Source organism: Rhamphochromis sp. 'chilingali' (assembly GCF_963969265.1).
Source record: "Rhamphochromis sp. 'chilingali' genome assembly, chromosome: 6".
NCBI classification, from domain to species: Eukaryota; Metazoa; Chordata; class Actinopteri; order Cichliformes; family Cichlidae; genus Rhamphochromis; species Rhamphochromis sp. 'chilingali'.
Window position 1 is genome coordinate 25,152,546 of NC_137933.1, and position 17,616 is coordinate 25,170,161.

Here is a 17,616-nt window from a genome sequence, read left to right on the forward strand (position 1 = left end):
TAATTAGATTTAGCCAACTTGTGGCTTCTTTCACTGCCCATGTTCAGCTGGGTAATGATTTAAGTGTGATAAAGGTTTGTTGCTATGGACATTTTTGTGGTGCTCCTCCTGTGGTTTGCTTTGGAGAACTTTGTGTCGTCATTGACAGTGAAGAGCTTCCATGCTAACAACATGTTAGTGTGTCAGTATGAGTGTGACTGTTTGCCTGTGCCACTGTGTGCGTGGTGTGCATGCATAAAATGGACTTGCTTCTAGTCAGACATGCACGAGGCTGATTGACCCATCTAAGGTCAAAATGTTGGAATCAACCAATTCCAGTCCCTGGCTGGTCAGTCTGTGCATCTCTAATCAGGATGTCTTATTTCTCCATCACATACTAATAAAGATTACAAGTAAGAAGTTTGTAAATGGAAAAGACAGGATGGTTTGAGTATTTCAAAAACGAATGATCTTGAATAACCAGACTGGTCCAGAATAAATGGCCAGAGTTACTCTGATAATGATTTCTACAGGGAGAAAAGCGTACGATGAAGTCAATACTAACTATTTTAGCAGATGGGCCAGAACAACAGAGGACCACCTGGGATGATGCTTCTGTCCACTAAGAACAGAAAACTGAGGCTTTAGTAACAACGGTGCATCAAAACTTGATAAATGTTGTCTGATTTAATGAGTCTTCATGACTTTAAAAGCTTTGATTCATCCACTCTTGTATCAACAACTCGCACTAATGGTGGTCATGTAATTGTGTTGGGGGTGTTTGAGCCCTTTAGTACCAGCTGAGCATCATTTAAATCCCACAGTCTACCTGAGTATTGTTGCTGAACATGTCCAGCCCTTTATGATTGCAAATTGCTAATCAGCAGAACGTGGCACCGTGTCTCAAAGCTCATTTTGTCTTGTTTCTTGAGCACGAGAATGCATTCACTGTAGTAAAATGGCCTCCACAGTCACCAGATCAGGAGTTTTGCACCATTAAAGTGTTATCCACAAATCTGCAGCAACTAAATGATGTCAATATGAGAGATGTCTCCTAAATCTGCGTCATGGAAAATTAAGGAGGTTCTGATGGGGAATCCAGTGCAGTCATTAATTAATTAGTATACATGCAAGTAAGTACAAAGGCGTTTTTAGGGGGGGGGAAACATTAAACTGTATTAAATAAACAAAATGGAAAACACATTAGTTTGAAGCAAAATGAAACTTAAGCATTCAAATATGCATTTTTTATTCATTCTAAACATATAGACATGTTTTAACACCTAGATCGTGATCAAAACTGTTAATATGAAGCATAAAATTTCATGTAAAATAGATGTTTGACTTATTTTTAAGGCTTAGACAAAGTTGTTGTAGTTTTTCTTTTCACTGTCACTGTCACTCACCACTGTCAAGAACTGATTGTCAGTAAAATGTAAAAACTGCCTAATTTGGTTCTAAATTAATTGAACTACATAACTAGTAATTAAACACAGTACACACAAACAATATACACAAAAATATACTCACATACAATTTCCATTGAATCTGTTAAGTTGTGATGGTGTTTTGCCTTTGGTGGGAGTTTATGTTGGCGGAAATCCCTGGGATGCTTTGTTTACAGAAACAGATTACAGATGCCTGATCTCCACATTCACACACGCGCGCACACACGTACACGCACGCGTGCAGCCAGGCAGGCTTGTTGAGGCTAAAATGATTTATAGCCAGCCATGTCTAATGGATTGCTTTGGCACTTGAGAAATTATGAAAAAGAATTAATTAGCCTTCAGTGACCCTGCTGTCCATCTGCCTCTCTCTCTCCTGGCAGAGGCGCTTGGCTGATCACTTTGCATGTAATTACAGGTTAAATGGGCTGTGCTTACCTGTCACAGATTCATCTTCGCTAAATCACATAAAAAATACCTAGGTGTATCATTACTGCAGTATGGTGAGATTTTAATGGGCCAAACACTATTACAAGATAAATAAAGAGTTTATTATCCAACATTTATGGGTTAGGTGACAGCTAATCACTCTGTATGACTCGTACTGTTTACGTTGTAAGGTTGTTACTGTCTAATACAAAAGCTAACACCCAACAAAAGGATAATTTTTATTGATCAAAATAAAGTGACCAAGTGGAAATAAAACACTATAAAAGCTTTAATCAACAAAAACAAATTCAAAATCATTTTGAATTAGGCCTTCACTATTTGCAATTTACATGATTTAACAAATAAGAAATACTTGCCATAAAGCCTTGCAAACAGCCAAAGGTAAACCAGAGAATCTCACAGCAAAAGAAACGAACAGAACGTGAACAGCAGCTTAGTTCCCCCTCAGTGGGGATTATGGTGAATAGCTGTTATTTTCTCTCGTCTAGTTGAATTCACTTGGAGAACAGAAAGCCCTGTTCGGGTAAGAAGCTGTGGAGTTGCTGCTTCCCTTTGTCCTCCTCTGTCCTCAGTGAGTCCTTAACTGCTACAAGGATAAAAGGCAAATTCACTAGAATTGCTTTCTTAATTTTATACCTTCAAATGTCAGAGAATTACATATTACCTAAGAAAATGAACTAAAACAACTTGTAGACCTTGTTCATATCAAATAGGCTAACAGAAGGCCATCTTTAAATTAGATTGAAATTGCGCTTTGCATTTTTGGCAAGTGTATAGCTCAGGCATGATTACATGTTATGAATTATTTTGTGGTTTCCTGTCTCCTGAGCTCAGAAAACCAGCTGGTATGAGACAGAAAAGCGTCCGTGAGAGCGATACTGGAGGAGATGTGATTATGGTTCCCTCCAAAATAAGCCTACACTTCAGATCCACACAAACACACAGTACTAAGGCTGAGACGTTATTATGTTTGTCTTGCTTTGTATGTAATTCTGACTGTGTGGCACTCACTTTAGTCCCTTGATGTTTCTCCTTATACACAAAAACACCTCCTCTTTGAGATTAGCTGCATAACAAGAGAACCACAGCTGCCCGTCAGCGACAGATAGGCAGATGGCAGGGACTTTGGTTTTGGTGACGACTCCTGAAAAAATGAGATATACGAATCGAAGGTATACATAAATGGCACAAGCCAACAACACAAATGAATGAATTAATACAATTTCATACCCCATCTTCATATGCACCACGTTTTCTTGCACCCATTTCAATAAATTTCAATATTCTTATATTAACAATGGACCACAAAACTCCTGCTACATAAGAGAAACCCATCTTGATGTCAAACCCATGCGGAAGTATAAATCAGCTAAGCTCTAAAGAACTTTTTACACTTGGTTTATTCTCTCTCAGCTCATTGTTTTGGGTTTCTGGCTAGCAGCATCACAGCCTTGGTTTTCATACAGTGTAGGTTCTGGCTGCAACAGCATGTTATTTCTAGCAAAAGGGCTCTGATCTACCGCACACACTGTAGTCATCACAGTGGAGTAATTAGTCATTAGTAATTAGTTAGTCATATTCAGATGCATGTGTTGTAGATTTATATTGCATAACCAACAGCAGGATGCAAGACACAGGTGTAGAACATAAGGTGAGCTTTTTATGCTGATTAGTTTAGAGAATTTGAAAGTCCAAGATCCAAAGAACACAACGTATGAAACGTTGGGAATTCTGGTTTTACAGATATAAGGAATACACAATTACACAGACGACACAACAAAGAACAAGGGAAGACTGAAACAATGTATACAACAGATAATGAGGATGGAGAAAAGAGGTGGAAACCCACACACAGCTCAATCAAGCAATCAAGAAAGCAATCAAGACGACAAGCAGGAGAAACAAAATTAGACAAGATACAGAAGATCAAACTACTACCAAAATAAAACGGGAAGTAAATGAGTCAGATAAGCAGGAAAACAAGATTAACTTGACTCGGAAGACAGAAGAAGGCAGGAGAACATTCAAAGAGATAAGACAAACACAGAGACAAGACTAAAGGAACAGATTGGAAACACAAAATGGAACTAACTAAATACAAACTTCAAAGTTACCTCTAACTAAAAACAGGAGTTTAAAAAAAATAAAATATAAATGGAGATCATTATGAATCCATACAACTCATGAAAAATAACACTTGAAAACTGTATGAATAGAACGGTAAATATTAAAGAGAAACATAACTCACAGAAATCCAATGCAAGGACAACTTAAAATGCAAGTCTTACATAATTGGTTAAATATATAGGAGTTATTTTTTGTTTCAAAAGAAACAAAGAATAGAAATCAAACACAAATCTCATCTCCAAACAAAAATGGATCGTGAAGTCAAAAATTAAAAAATCTACGACCATGACATTAGTTGCTAAGAGACTATATTTATAGATGTGATATTGGGAATAAATCTTGCAGAGCAAAATAAAATAAAATAAATTAGTTAATAATACTAATAATATTCTTGTAGGGCATTTACCTTCCAACTTTTGTCATTTGGCACTAAATGAATTGAATTGAATTGATTTGAATTGAATCGAACCATAAGGCTGACTAAGAGACAAATAGAGAGACTGGGGTCATTTTAAACAGAGAGAAAACATGACAAATAAATAAACAAATGACAGACAGACATAGCAGAGTGAGTCAGCGAGAGACACAATGAGACAGAGGGAGGATGAGCAACATGGAGGGATTATTAGTGACTCTGTGAAGGGATTAGGGAGGAATGCTGAGGTCTGACACACTAGAATGTGAAATTGCAGTGGCTTAGTGTCACTTCCCCCCTCCACTTCCTCTGCTCTTTTCCGCAGGTACGGACCATTCACTCCAGTCACATCACTCACCTGCCTCTGATTCTCCCTCCTCTCTCTCTCTCATTCTGACACATATGCATCACTGCTTACCTCACCAAGCTTACACATAGAGGTGTTCAGTGGGTGGTACAGTTGGAGCACGATCCAATTTCTATGGATTATCCACCTTGGATGATGCAGCAGAGCAAATTTGATGTTTTTTTTCTGGCTGGCTGGAGATCATGAACATTGTATTCTTTCCAGATGAAGTGTTTGTACTGTATACAGTGGGGCAAAAAAGTATTTAGTCAGCCACCGACTGTGCAAGTTCCCCCACCTAAAATGATGACAGAGGTCAGTAATTTGCACCAGAGGTACACTTCAACTGTGAGAGACAGAATGTGAAAGAAAAATCCATGAATCCACATGGTAGGATTTGTAAAGAATTTATTCGTAAATCAGGGTGGAAAATAAGTATTTGGTCAATAACAAAAATACAACTCAATACTTTGTAACATAACCTTTGTTGGCAATAACAGAGGTCAAACGTTTACTATAGGTCTTTACCAGGTTTGCACACACAGTAGCTGGTATTTTGGCCCATTCCTCCATGCAGATCTTCTCGAGAGCAGTGATGTTTTGGGGCTGTCGCCGAGCAACACGGACTTTCAACTCCCGCCACAGATTTTCTATGGGGTTGAGGTCTGGAGACTGGCTAGGCCACTCCAGGACTTTCAAATGCTTCTTACGGAGCCACTCCTTTGTTGCCCGGGCGGTGTGTTTTGGATCATTGTCATGTTGGAAGACCCAGCCTCGTTTCATCTTCAAAGTTCTCACTGATGGAAGGAGGTTTTGGCTCAAAATCTCACGATACATGGCCCCATTCATTCTGTCCTTAACACGGATCAGTCCTCCTGTCCCCTTGGCAGAAAAACAGCCCCATAGCATGATGTTTCCACCCCCATGCTTCACAGTAGGTATGGTGTTCTTGGGATGCAACTCAGTATTCTTCTTCCTCCAAACACGACGAGTTGAGTTGATACCAAAAAGTTCTACTTTGGTTTCATCTGACCACATGACATTCTCCCAATCCTCTGCTGTATCATCCATGTGCTCTCTGGCAAACTTCAGACGGGCCTGGACATGCACTGGCTTCAGCAGCGGGACACGTCTGGCACTGCGGGATTTGATTCCCTGCCGTTGTAGTGTGTTACTGATGGTGACCTTTGTTACTTTGGTCCCAGCTCTCTGCAGGTCATTCACCAGGTCCCCCCGTGTGGTTCTGGGATCTTTGCTCACCGTTCTCATGATCATTTTGACCCCACGGGATGAGATCTTGCGTGGAGCCCCAGATCGAGGGAGATTGTCAGTGGTCTTGTATGTCTTCCATTTTCTGATGATTGCTCCCACAGTTGATTTTTTCACACCAAGCTGCTTGCCTATTGTAGATTCACTCTTCCCAGTCTGGTGCAGGTCTACAATACTTTTCCTGGTGTCCTTCGAAAGCTCTTTGGTCTTGGCCATGGCGGAGTTTGGAGTCTGACTGTTTGAGGCTGTGGACAGGTGTCTTTTATACAGATGATGAGTTCAAACAGGTGCCATTCATACAGGTAACGAGTGGGGGACAGAAAAGCTTCTTACAGAAGACGTTACAGGTCTGTGAGAGCCAGAGATTTTCCTTGTTTGAGGTGACCAAATACTTATTTTCCACCCTAATTTACAAATAAATTCTTTACAAATCCTACCATGTGGATTCATGGATTTTTCTTTCACATTCTGTCTCTCACAGTTGAAGTGTACCTCTGGTGCAAATTACTGACCTCTGTCATCATTTTAAGTGGGGGAACTTGCACAATCGGTGGCTGACTAAATACTTTTTTGCCCCACTGTAACTCTGTTAAGACTTACATTTACAGACTGACACACCAACCAAGCATGCTGTCAGTTATGTGAAAAATGTGATAGCTTTGGTAAAAGCCCATCATGTAGTTTTGACAAATTCTTGACCATTCACCTCATCTCTCCTCTGACTTTTTCTCCACCTCTCCTGCAGATCTGAGTTCGACCTGGAGTATGACAGCTATCATGAGGACTACTATGACAGGTACTGCCAGAAAGCTATGCATGGCAGCCTATACACCTTACTGCTTGTCTGTGTGTCACAGGCGCCTAAAGGCAGAGGCTAAAGTGGATTCGTCATCCTGACAGCCGCTGGTAGTGTCTGCTCCCTGCTGCTGTCTCCCACACAGCTGTCAGTCATTCTGTCTTTGCTTACAGTTTACAGTTTACCCATTTACTACACAACCTACACAACCTCACTAGTTGCACACACACACACACACACACACACACACACACACACACACACACACACACACACACACACACACACACACACACACACACACACATCCAATGCTATTTACAGACACTAAAACGGTGGGTTTTGATGTGCATTCTAAATCAAGGGTGATTTATTCTAACATGCAAACATAAACTGCAATGTTTGTACGTTCCAGTATTCTTCAACACAGCCTGAACACTCTAAGTCAAACTTTAGTTTAATTTCTTTAAGTAGTGTTCATGAATAGTTCTCCAGGCTTCTTTGAAGCAGTGGCGGAGCAGGGTGGTGGCTTACTGGGCTTAAGCCCGGGTTGTTTTTTCAGAAGCCCGGGGTCTTTTGAAGTGTAATTTTTTCATAGTTAGATGCCTGGCTGACAACTGTATAAAACAAAAACTACACACAATATTCAAAGCACATAGTGCACACTGTGGGAATTTACGACTGTGCGTAAATCCCCCCTAATATTGGTATGATCCGAGCTCAGGCACTAAGCGACTGAGCGAGGGGGCGGGGGAGAGCTGCTGCCTGCGAGTGCGCGGTTGGAGAAGCGCAGACTGAGGAGAACTGAAGTTTGACCAGGTACCAAAGAAAATCATTCGTACTGTAGAAATAATGTAAATATAACAGTGTATCACGAAAGATTGAGGTCAAACTGATCACTTAACATATATTACGTGAATTATTACGTTGATTATGAATTTGTTCAATATCAATTTGTTTTTAACACAGTGCGTGATTATTCCCCACACTGTTGGCTTGCGCTTTTGACAGCTGTGCGTGTTTGAGTGCATGTGCGTGTATTCCTCTGGGTTTGAGTGAGCGGGAGCTATGCGTGTGTACACGTGCACGCACGTTTGCATCTGTGTTTGTTGTTTGTGTACGTCAATATGTGGGAAAGGGAGAAATGACTGTTTTTGCCCGCTGTCCTCTTGAGCAAACACAACAGTAAAGTGTCTTTCAACACAGATAACAGCTCAGGCTGACAAAGCTGCTTTCCATGTGGGGTCTAATCCATGGAGACAAACACTCTCACACACACTCACACACTTTTCTGTAATCCTCACTCCTCTACCGTCTCTCATTGTCTGAGCTTCTATTCTCTGAGATGACACTTCAAAGCCGGTGTAACAACACATTGTCTATCTGCCCCTGCACACAGCTCTAAAAGACTTTAAACTCCCCTAAGTCTTTGGTTTCAATGTCTCCCCGCACGGACAATGCTCAAAGCCTCTAATCTCACACACTTACGGTGGCCTAATACACTTCATACTTATGTGACATTGTGATGCATATGTGTCTGAGTGTGTATTGTGGATGTGCTAAGAACACAGTCTGTTCAGAAATCACTATATCAAGTAGACGGGCTTCACATAATATCATAGATCAGGAAACAATATAGAAAACTCTTCAGGAAGCCAGGCTGTGTCTGACTGACTGGCTAATGGCTCAATCAGTAAATCTAAATTGCCATCCAAAATCAAAGTCCTTGCAGATGACAGCTTCACTTCCTGTTGTTGGCTCGTTATATACAACAGAGGAACACTTCACTCGCAGGCTTTGCAGAAATATTTTCATTTGTTTTCAGACTGTCTTTTATCCTGAAATATCTAACACGTTATTTTTTTAAGTCACTGACACTATTATAGTAGTGTCATGGTACCGGATCGTTGAGCCAGTGTTCTCTGTTTTGTGACCTTTTGCATCATGTTGAATTCATTTTTTTGATTTTGAGAAGTGAACCTTTTTTCTGGATTTTATTAGGCCGGGTTTTCTTGTTTAGTTCGTGTGACTAGAAATGGTAGCGTTTGGTAATCCCTGTTAATTTTCCTGCTATATTATTAGAGGTCTCTAGTTTAGTTTTAAGTTAATTTAGGGTTATCAGTTTATGTTCCCGCTTCTTTGGTCTGGTATTTCTGTTTTGTTGTTTGGCTTCCCCTCCTGTCAGTCATGTCTCTTGCCCTGTCTCTCCCTCTCATCCGTGTCATATCTCTGTGCTGTCTCCATGTTCTTCTCCCTGTGTTTTCTCCTTTGTCTCCCCCGTCTGTCATGTGTTTCTATGTTTGTTTACCCCCATCTTCGTGTCAAGCCTGTGTGTCCTTGTCTGAATCTTGGTTTGCGTGCTACTTCCTGTTTTATCTTTGACAGTCCCTCGTTTTGCTTCCCCTGTCTCGTTATGCCTGATTTGGAAAAAAAATGAACATCATAACAAAGTGATTGAAATTCTTGCAAATTTATTTTAAAAAGAAACAATTTTACAGCATGTGCGTGTATTCATCATTTGCCATAACACTCAAAAATGAGCTCAGGTACATCCTGTTTTCACTGATGATCTATCAGATTTTTCTACAACTTGATTGGAGTCCACCTGTGGTAAATTCAGTTGACTGGACATGATTTGGAAAGGCACATGTTTGTATGGATAAAGTCCCATAGTTGAGGATTGTATCAAGTCACAGATATGGGGAATGGTACAGTAACATTTCTCCAGCACTGAAGGTCCTGTAATCCGGTAATCTGTAAATGGAAGAAGTTTAAAACACCAGGGCGCTTCCTAGATTTGGTTCCCCGACCAGTATAAGTGATTGTGGAAGGTCCTTTGTGAGGCAGGTGACCAAAAACCTGATGGACACTCTGACAGAGTTTGAACATTGCTCTGTGGAGAGAGGAGAAGAAGGAGAACCATTTCTGTAGCACTCCATCATCAGACCTGTATGGTAGAGTGGCCAATCAGTTTAGGCCCCGGATGACTTGGGGATAGAAGCTCCTCTTGAGTCTCTCTGTCCTTACCCGGATAGTGCGGAACCTTCTGCCGGATTGCAGAAGTTGGAACAGTTTGTTGCCAGGTTGGGATGGGTCCTTCAGTACCTGCGCTGCTCTAGTCCGGCATCTCCTGGTGTAGGTGTCCTGAAGGGGGTGGGGGGGAGCAATCCTGCAGCAGCGTTCTGCTGTACAGATCACTCTCTGAAGAACTATTTGGTCATTAACACAGCTGTTCCCAAACCAGGATGTGATGTTCTGTGTGAGGATGCTCTCCACAGCACCTACATAGAAAGTCCAGAGGATCGCTAGCGAGACCCTGAACTTCCTCAGTTGTCGGAGGTGATACAGGCGCTGCCTAGCCTTTTGGTCTGGACCTGAATGTGGGCAGACCATGTCAGGTCTGAGGAGATGTGGACACCAAGATACTTGAAGGACTGCACCCTCTCCACTGGAGCTCCATTGATGATAGTGGGTTTGTAGTCTCTGTGCTGACTCCTTCTGAAGTCCACCACCAGCTCCTTGGTCTTGCCAACGTTCAGCTGGAGGTGGTTATCCTGGCACCATGATGCCAGATTCTTCACTTCGTCAATGTAGCCCGCCTCATCGTTGTTGGAGATGGCGCCCAACACCACTGTGTCGTCAGCAAACTCCACAATGGTGTTGGAGCCATGGGTGGCTCCGGATCTGTGGTGTCTGGAATGGAGGAGGAGATGATGTTCTTCAAGGCACATGACACATGACAGGCAAATGACAACCCACCTGGTGTTTGCTAAAATGCACCTGAAGGAGCCTCAGACCAGATTGAACTTTTTGGGCTGAATGCTAAGAGTCATGTCTGACCTGCCCAATACCAGTGCTACACCGTGCTACAGTGAAGCATGGTGGTGGCAGCATCATATTATTCTAGGGATGTTTTTTGGCAGCAGGAACTGTGAGGCTAGTCAGGATTAAGGGAAAGATAAATGGAGCCATGTACAGAGAGAACCTTGATGATAACATCCTCCAGAGCGCTATGAACGTTGGACTGGAGCAAAGTTTCAGGTTAGAAAAGGACAACGACTGTGAATTCCTTGACCCAGCCATAGTCCAGCCATAAACCTGACTGAACATCCCTAGGCTGTGCAGGGTGTTCCCTATCCAACCTGAGGGATCTTGAGAAGTTCTGCAAAGAAAAAGGGAAGAAACTGTTCAAAAGTAGGTATGCCATGCTTGTAGCATCATTCTCAAAAAGACTTGAGGCTGTAATTGCTAGCATAGGTGCTTCAGTAAAGAATAATAACAATGTCATTGTGTAGAAGTATGGAACAAGTGAAGTAGTATGAATACTTTCTGCATGCACTGTACCATTCAAAACATTAGCTTCCCACACTTTCTACAGGTTTGCCAAGTGATGATTGGTTGGTTTGGATCCTGTAGCTCTGTAGCTTCACCTGGTCACTGGGTCAGTGAGTGTCGAGGCCATTACATTCTTCAGTCACATCATTATTTCTATTTTTGAAACACCCATGCACAAACACACAGTGTCATTTTTTGTAACCACTATAGAGGTTGACAGTGATACACCCCCTGTCACCGGCACTACTAGCCTGCCGGGGAGCTATTGATTGGCCCTGACAGAACCAATTACATTCAGTGACAGATAGAGACATGGAGCTGTCCACAGGGAGGAGGCAACAGTGAGAGTGAGACAGTTTCACTCTCTTGCATTTGATAAATAGAAAATACAAGTCAAAGGAACATAGAATAGACCCCCCCCCCATATTTATTTATGACGGCTGGACAACTGCTTTAATTTGCATCTCTTTTCACTTCGTTTGAATATGATTACATTTTTTTGTAGTCTAAGTTTAGGTATGAATGCTGATTTGAATTTGATACTTAAAGAACTTTGAAAACATACAATATACGTTCAGCTGAGCAAGAGAATATTTCAAAATAAAATACAAGCAAACTAGTCCCAGTTTTGAGCATTGCAGTGTGCCCTGCATCAATCTGCCATCTGAGTGAAAGTTAAAGTGGCCTCATGAGCATGAAACGTCATCACCACCTGTTGCCTGAAACGGTGGATCTAAAAGCTGTGTACTCTGTACGGAGGCTGTGAACAGCTCAAATGATCTGCGGAACAATAATCTGCATACAGCTTCTAATTTGAGTCATTTTCACCTATGTGTGACAAAATGCATTGTTTCCAGCCTCTGATTATCATTTCAGACACAAGCACAAAATCACACAGACACAGCTACAGCACAAAAACACAAGTTGCTGCATGAAAACAGTCATTTAACAATATTTTTTGTTAAAAATGTGTCTACCTAATCTACAGGGTGTATGACTACCAGCGTGTGCCAGCTTCCTTTTCTCCCCTACCCCTGGGACCCAGTCTTGCCAAGCGATCCCGTTCCTCCTCCTACTCCTCTGGGCACAGACGCAGCCGAGACAGAACCCACTCCAAAAGCTCCAGAGCCCACTCTACTTGTTCAGCCACAGCCAAGTGTGAGCAATATGAATGGGATGTCACTGAGATTTGATTGTTGTGGAAAAAACGTAACAAACAAATTTTAAAAAAAATAAATGGCTTTATTTTACATCTTAAATTAGACAAGTTGGATAATGTAGGTTCCCATTGTTTGCCTAAAATGGTAGTAAAGTTCTATGCATTTAAACTTACATGCTTAATAAATATATTTTATAAAAAAGAACTCATGCATTTTACACTGGCAGTTTTGTAGTTTTGTCTCTCTACACACCATCACAGTGAACTCTAAAATCAACCAATTAATTGAAGTGCAGACTTTCAGCTTTAATTCAAGGGGTTGAAAAAAATCATTGCATTAATTGTTTAGAAATTGCAGAAATTTCTAGTCCTCCATTTTCCCAGAGTTAATTAGACAGTTGACTGACAAGCAGTTTCACGGCCCGTTCCCTCGTTTTTCCATGACAAGCAGATCAAAGATATGGAGTTGTTTCCAAGTATTGAACTTGAATTTGGTAGTTGTTCACAGGGACTCTTAGTATGAGGTCAAAACAGATGTTGATAGAAGTGAACCAAACAGTAGATTCAGAGGCAGAATAAAAGTCTTTATCATCAGTCCAGAAATTCTTTGGGCAGAATAAACCATGATTAACTTGTACCGGAATGATGGGAATAGAAAAGTACAGAGGAGAAAGGGAACATTTCATGATCTGAAGCATACTGCATGTATGTCCAATACGACTTTACGGCATGGCATACAGCATGTATGGCTGTGGAACCGGATCACTATTGTTTTTTGATGATGTGACTGCTGATAGAAGGAGGAAATGCAGCATTTGATGATGTCTGCATCTCAATCACATCTTAATTCATTTAAAATTTACTGTGGTGATGTACAGGGACAAAATTACATGTATATATGCATCTAAATATTTATGGACCTAACTGTATATTGCTCCAGTGTCCTCAAAGAGGTCTCACACTAGCTGAAGTACATTCAGAATTCTTTCCAAAGGTGTTTCCAGGTCGTGTAATTTCCTAATGCCGCTTACATTTTCTCGCTCTCTCTGTCCTTGCAGTGGGGATGGAGGAGTTGCAGGTGATTAAAAAGGAGCTGACTCTGATAAAGACACAGATCGATGGGCTGCTTGACAGTCTTGACAGGATGGACACACAGAGGAATGACCACAAAGGTGAGACACTCATTCAGAAAGACAGTGGAGTCGGGTGGCTGTAAGATCGAATGATAGATAATCCATTTGCACATCAGAATCATTTTAAGGAGGACTCCGGCAATATGCCACGTTCAGATTCCTGCTTGATTAGCTCCTCCAGTCACAACCCCAATCAAAACGATTCAGGATCTGTACTGCAGGGAAACTGGGGGATGGGAATGCACTGCATGGATGGAGCCACTCTTATTTTACCTGACAAATCAATTATTTTCCCCCAGTCAGGATCTTTTAAAAAGTTGAATCCAGGCTGTCGGGGGAGAGGTGTATAGATTTATGATTGGGATCAAATTATGGAACATGCTGAACAAACAGCGTGGTTGAAGTAACTGACTGATGAGACTTCTGCAAACGCAAATAATCAAGTACTGTGAACGGCAGCCGATCGCTACACACAGAAGGAAGTGCTGTTGCTGCCCTCATGTGGACATCTCCAGGTCACTGCAGCTGGCTACGAAAAAACGTCTCAGGGAATAAAGGACAAAGCTCTATTGTCCTCCTTAAGGAAATTATTTTAGCCTCTGCCTTAATTAAACCGACCATAACTGAAACACTGAGTTTACACCACTCCCTCTCACTTGATGCAGTTCAACCTCCTCTGAGCTCCCAACCCCTCAGTCACTGCTACACTTAAATGTTGTTGAGTGAAGACAGTACTTTAACCTTGAAACCATTATCACAACATTCGACTAAAAAAACAGTCCTGGACAACCTTCATTTTACTATCTGTGGATTTGCACCTGCAAAAGTCTGTGTTAAAACTCTCCTGTCTACTTTGATTGACCTTGGCTGATAGATAGCTCTCATCTTTATATTAATTTATCTCCAGCTTTGCTTCATTCCCCTGTCCCTCACTGTCTAGCCTTGCCGTCTCTCATCTCCCTCTCGCTATCATCACATCTGTCCTTCATCTTGTCACTCCCACTCATTTTTCTACCTGTCATCTAGTATAAAATCAGAGAACACGAATTTTCTTCAATACGCTGTACGAACAGCAATTAATCTCAAATAAAACTGCGAATGTCGTGTGTACATATGTTTATTCTTTTTCTTTTTTTTTTTCAGGGTCTCCACTGAGAGAGGATAGTCCAGTTGGCTCACCATATGCTGCATCACCCAGCAGCCCAGAGCACTCCCTTTCCTCCCTCTCGCCTCCTAGTTCCCGCCATCGAATTCACAAGGAGAGCCCTGACCTGAGAGAGCCTGACGATGACCACCACACGGTAAATGATGTTTATGAAGCATAGGCTAGTTTAAGGGGATACAGATGCTATGACCAAAAAAAGTTTAATATTTTGCCTGGAACATTATTTGGGTCTCTGTTAGGGCTACATTTTGTGAATATGGATGGGGAGTAATGTTGTATAATTGGGTTTTTTTTTTTTTTTTTAGAAAACATTGTTTTTACTTGAAAGTCATACAGGCAAGAAGCCCACATATTTCAGTCTTATGAGTGGCTTGGACATTAAGCAAGACTTTGCTTCTTGAAATCAGCGTATACTGGCATAACAAAATTTTCCTGAGTCATTCTGAGCTGGCAGTTAATGAAACGCCTTCTTTGTTTCCCTCCCACTGTCTGTCTGCCTGTTTGTCTGTCACAGATGAGCAACCACAGCTCTGACCCTGAGGAGGAAATATGAAGGAGGAATGTGAGAAAACGTAAAAGACATGGATAAGGTGCCAAACATGGAGGAAGAGAACCTGAGCCATCAGGCTAACACCCACATCAGAAGCTCAACATAGGGTGTACATATCAAATAACATAATGCATTTAATTGAATCACAGCAACTCGTTTAACGTGACCATGATCCAGATACAGATCAATTTTGAGAAGCAAGTACACATACATCCAACTGACCAGAACTTGACAGGCTTACCTAAGAGAGTGACAGATAGACCGTGACCTTGCTGTAACAAATAAACAAAACAGAACGATGACTTTATAAATTTTACACGTCTACCTGAAATGAACCAGTTCTACTGTATGAGTGAGTTTGCACCAACAGCAACACTCCAGCATGAATCTCAATGTTTCAGCAAAATAGATATGAATCATTAAATCATAATGACACAAACCTGCCAGTTTATTTTGCTCACGTCACAGGCGGTATAAAAGATGGACGTAGCTACCGTGATGTCTCACACTGGTTTCTGAAGTCCTGTTTTGAAGCCTGGAGATGAGCATTTGGCAAACTGGAGAGTGACGTCTCACTTGCTAATGAGCGTGCGATTTCGTACCACAGATAAGCCTCTATTTTGAAACACAGTATTACCCAGGTTTATAAAACAAACAAATTTCTTTTTTTTAATTCAGTGTGACCAAAAATGAGTGACAGAACCCATAAACTGAGCAGGAATGTGTTTACAGGGGTCAAGTCAGAAAGTCATTTTCCCATGGACTTCTAAAGGACCTGAAGTCTTTGTGCAACCACACTGGTGTCTATCAGATAGTATGCAGGTTTTCAAGCACGTCCTCATTAGTTTAATTTTTCAGTTCAGATTGTACTTTTTTACCATGCATGGGTCACTCTGGGTTTTTATTTCTTTGTTTTTACGAAAACAGATGACATAGAGTAATGTCAGACTTTACACACATTAATCATTTATAGATACTGTTAATATGAGTGTTTCTACAGCTGGTTCATCATTTTTTGGGGTTTTTTTCCTTTCCGCTGGAAACAGCAAAATCATTCAGTGTTACAAAATGTCTAAAGGCCTTAAGGACCTTGAAGTAAATCATGCACAAAACACATAGGACTAGATATTAATTAAGCATGGGTTTTTCTCAACCATGTAAACATGCCGCTATTTCCAAATTAACACTAGAACTGGAATATTGTGTGGACAGTATAATGAAAATGAACTCGGTGTTACTTCAAGTATTCTAAACTCTGCACACAGCTCTTTCATTTTTAAACCTTAACTCATATTTTCCAGATATTAGAATTTAGCTGGATAATCACTCAGGAGATAAATGGTTTGTTTTCCACCTGTAGGTATGAGTATGAATGATATACTATACCCATTAAGTATTTTCAGAAGGAAAGAGTATTTTATCTCCTTTAAGTGTATTAGAGTAATGTTATAACTCTCTTCCTCTATGTATTAGACACTTTAAGATGTGCGAAGACCCAGGTCAGTGTAATAATGTGTATTATTGTATACTTTACTGTAATTGTTTAGCCGTACAATTTTAATCTTGCTTTAGGACTTCTGTGTGTTTTTTAAAGAAAATAATGATATTATTATAATTCCTATGGTGTTACATGTTTTTGTTTGCATTCTTAAGATATTGCCAAGTGGAAATACTCATTGTCATTGTAGTAAAAGTATTTTCATATTGAGTATAAACATTATTTGTGGTGTTGTGTTTTTATTCTGAAAGACCGAGGCAAAAGCAGACATTTGATAAGACTTTCCAGCAGCCTGTGAATTTCTGCTGAGTCAGAAAACACTGAAACAAAATATGACTCATTTTTTTTATATATGTCAGAGTTTGAAAAACAAAAATCCACATGCAGCCTTTCCATCAGCAGCTGTCTCTTTAGAAAGCTGGATTAGCCTGTGAGAGATAATTAAGAGAGAAAGGGAAAGCTTTACTAAGCTGAGATACGGAGGCCACGTGGGGAAAATGGCCAGGTTTCAGTTTAATTTAGGCCATAGGTCACAAGGACCTGATAGGGTACTAAAAACTAAGACATGTAAAAATCTTTTGCTCTCTTTTTCTCATCAGTAATAATATGAATGATTAATAAACAAACATGAGATGAAGACATGAAGTGAAATGTAGCCAAATAGGACAGCCTGGTGATTTTTAGTGATTGATGATGCACATTAACCACATTGCCATCTTGCGCTCTAATGTCAGCATGTACCTGATGATATAGTTTGATATGGAAGCATCAGAAAAAAAGAACAGCACTGCTAAAAAGTCACCATTATGAACTGTGAAGCAGAGCTCTGCTGTCAACAATAAAATCAACAAGCCTTTATATTTAACAACTCTGATGCTGAACTCCGGGAGCTGAATTTGAAGCTGGAGGTTAAGGTTGAGTGGTTCATATAAAATTATGTTGTGAA

General features: G+C 40.7%; 1 protein-coding gene across 2 annotated transcripts in view; it reads left to right on the forward strand.

Moving 5' to 3' along the window:
• LOC308398999 (uncharacterized protein) overlaps nucleotides 1-15,862 on the forward strand; it is a 38,261-nt gene extending 22,399 nt beyond the window's left edge. Inside the window, exons 3-7 of one of the 2 annotated variants that reach the window (XM_080885914.1) lie at nucleotides 6,780-6,830; nucleotides 12,154-12,323; nucleotides 13,383-13,496; nucleotides 14,601-14,758; nucleotides 15,137-15,862. In XM_080885914.1, coding sequence (XP_080742040.1) covers nucleotides 6,780-6,830; nucleotides 12,154-12,323; nucleotides 13,383-13,496; nucleotides 14,601-14,758; nucleotides 15,137-15,175 — 532 coding nt within the window. In that variant the 3' untranslated portion in view covers nucleotides 15,176-15,862. The remainder of the gene's footprint in view (nucleotides 1-6,779; nucleotides 6,831-12,153; nucleotides 12,324-13,382; nucleotides 13,497-14,600; nucleotides 14,759-15,136) is intronic. The other variant, XM_080885915.1, reaches the window with a different exon arrangement.
• The last annotated feature ends 1,754 nt before the right edge of the window (nucleotides 15,863-17,616 follow it).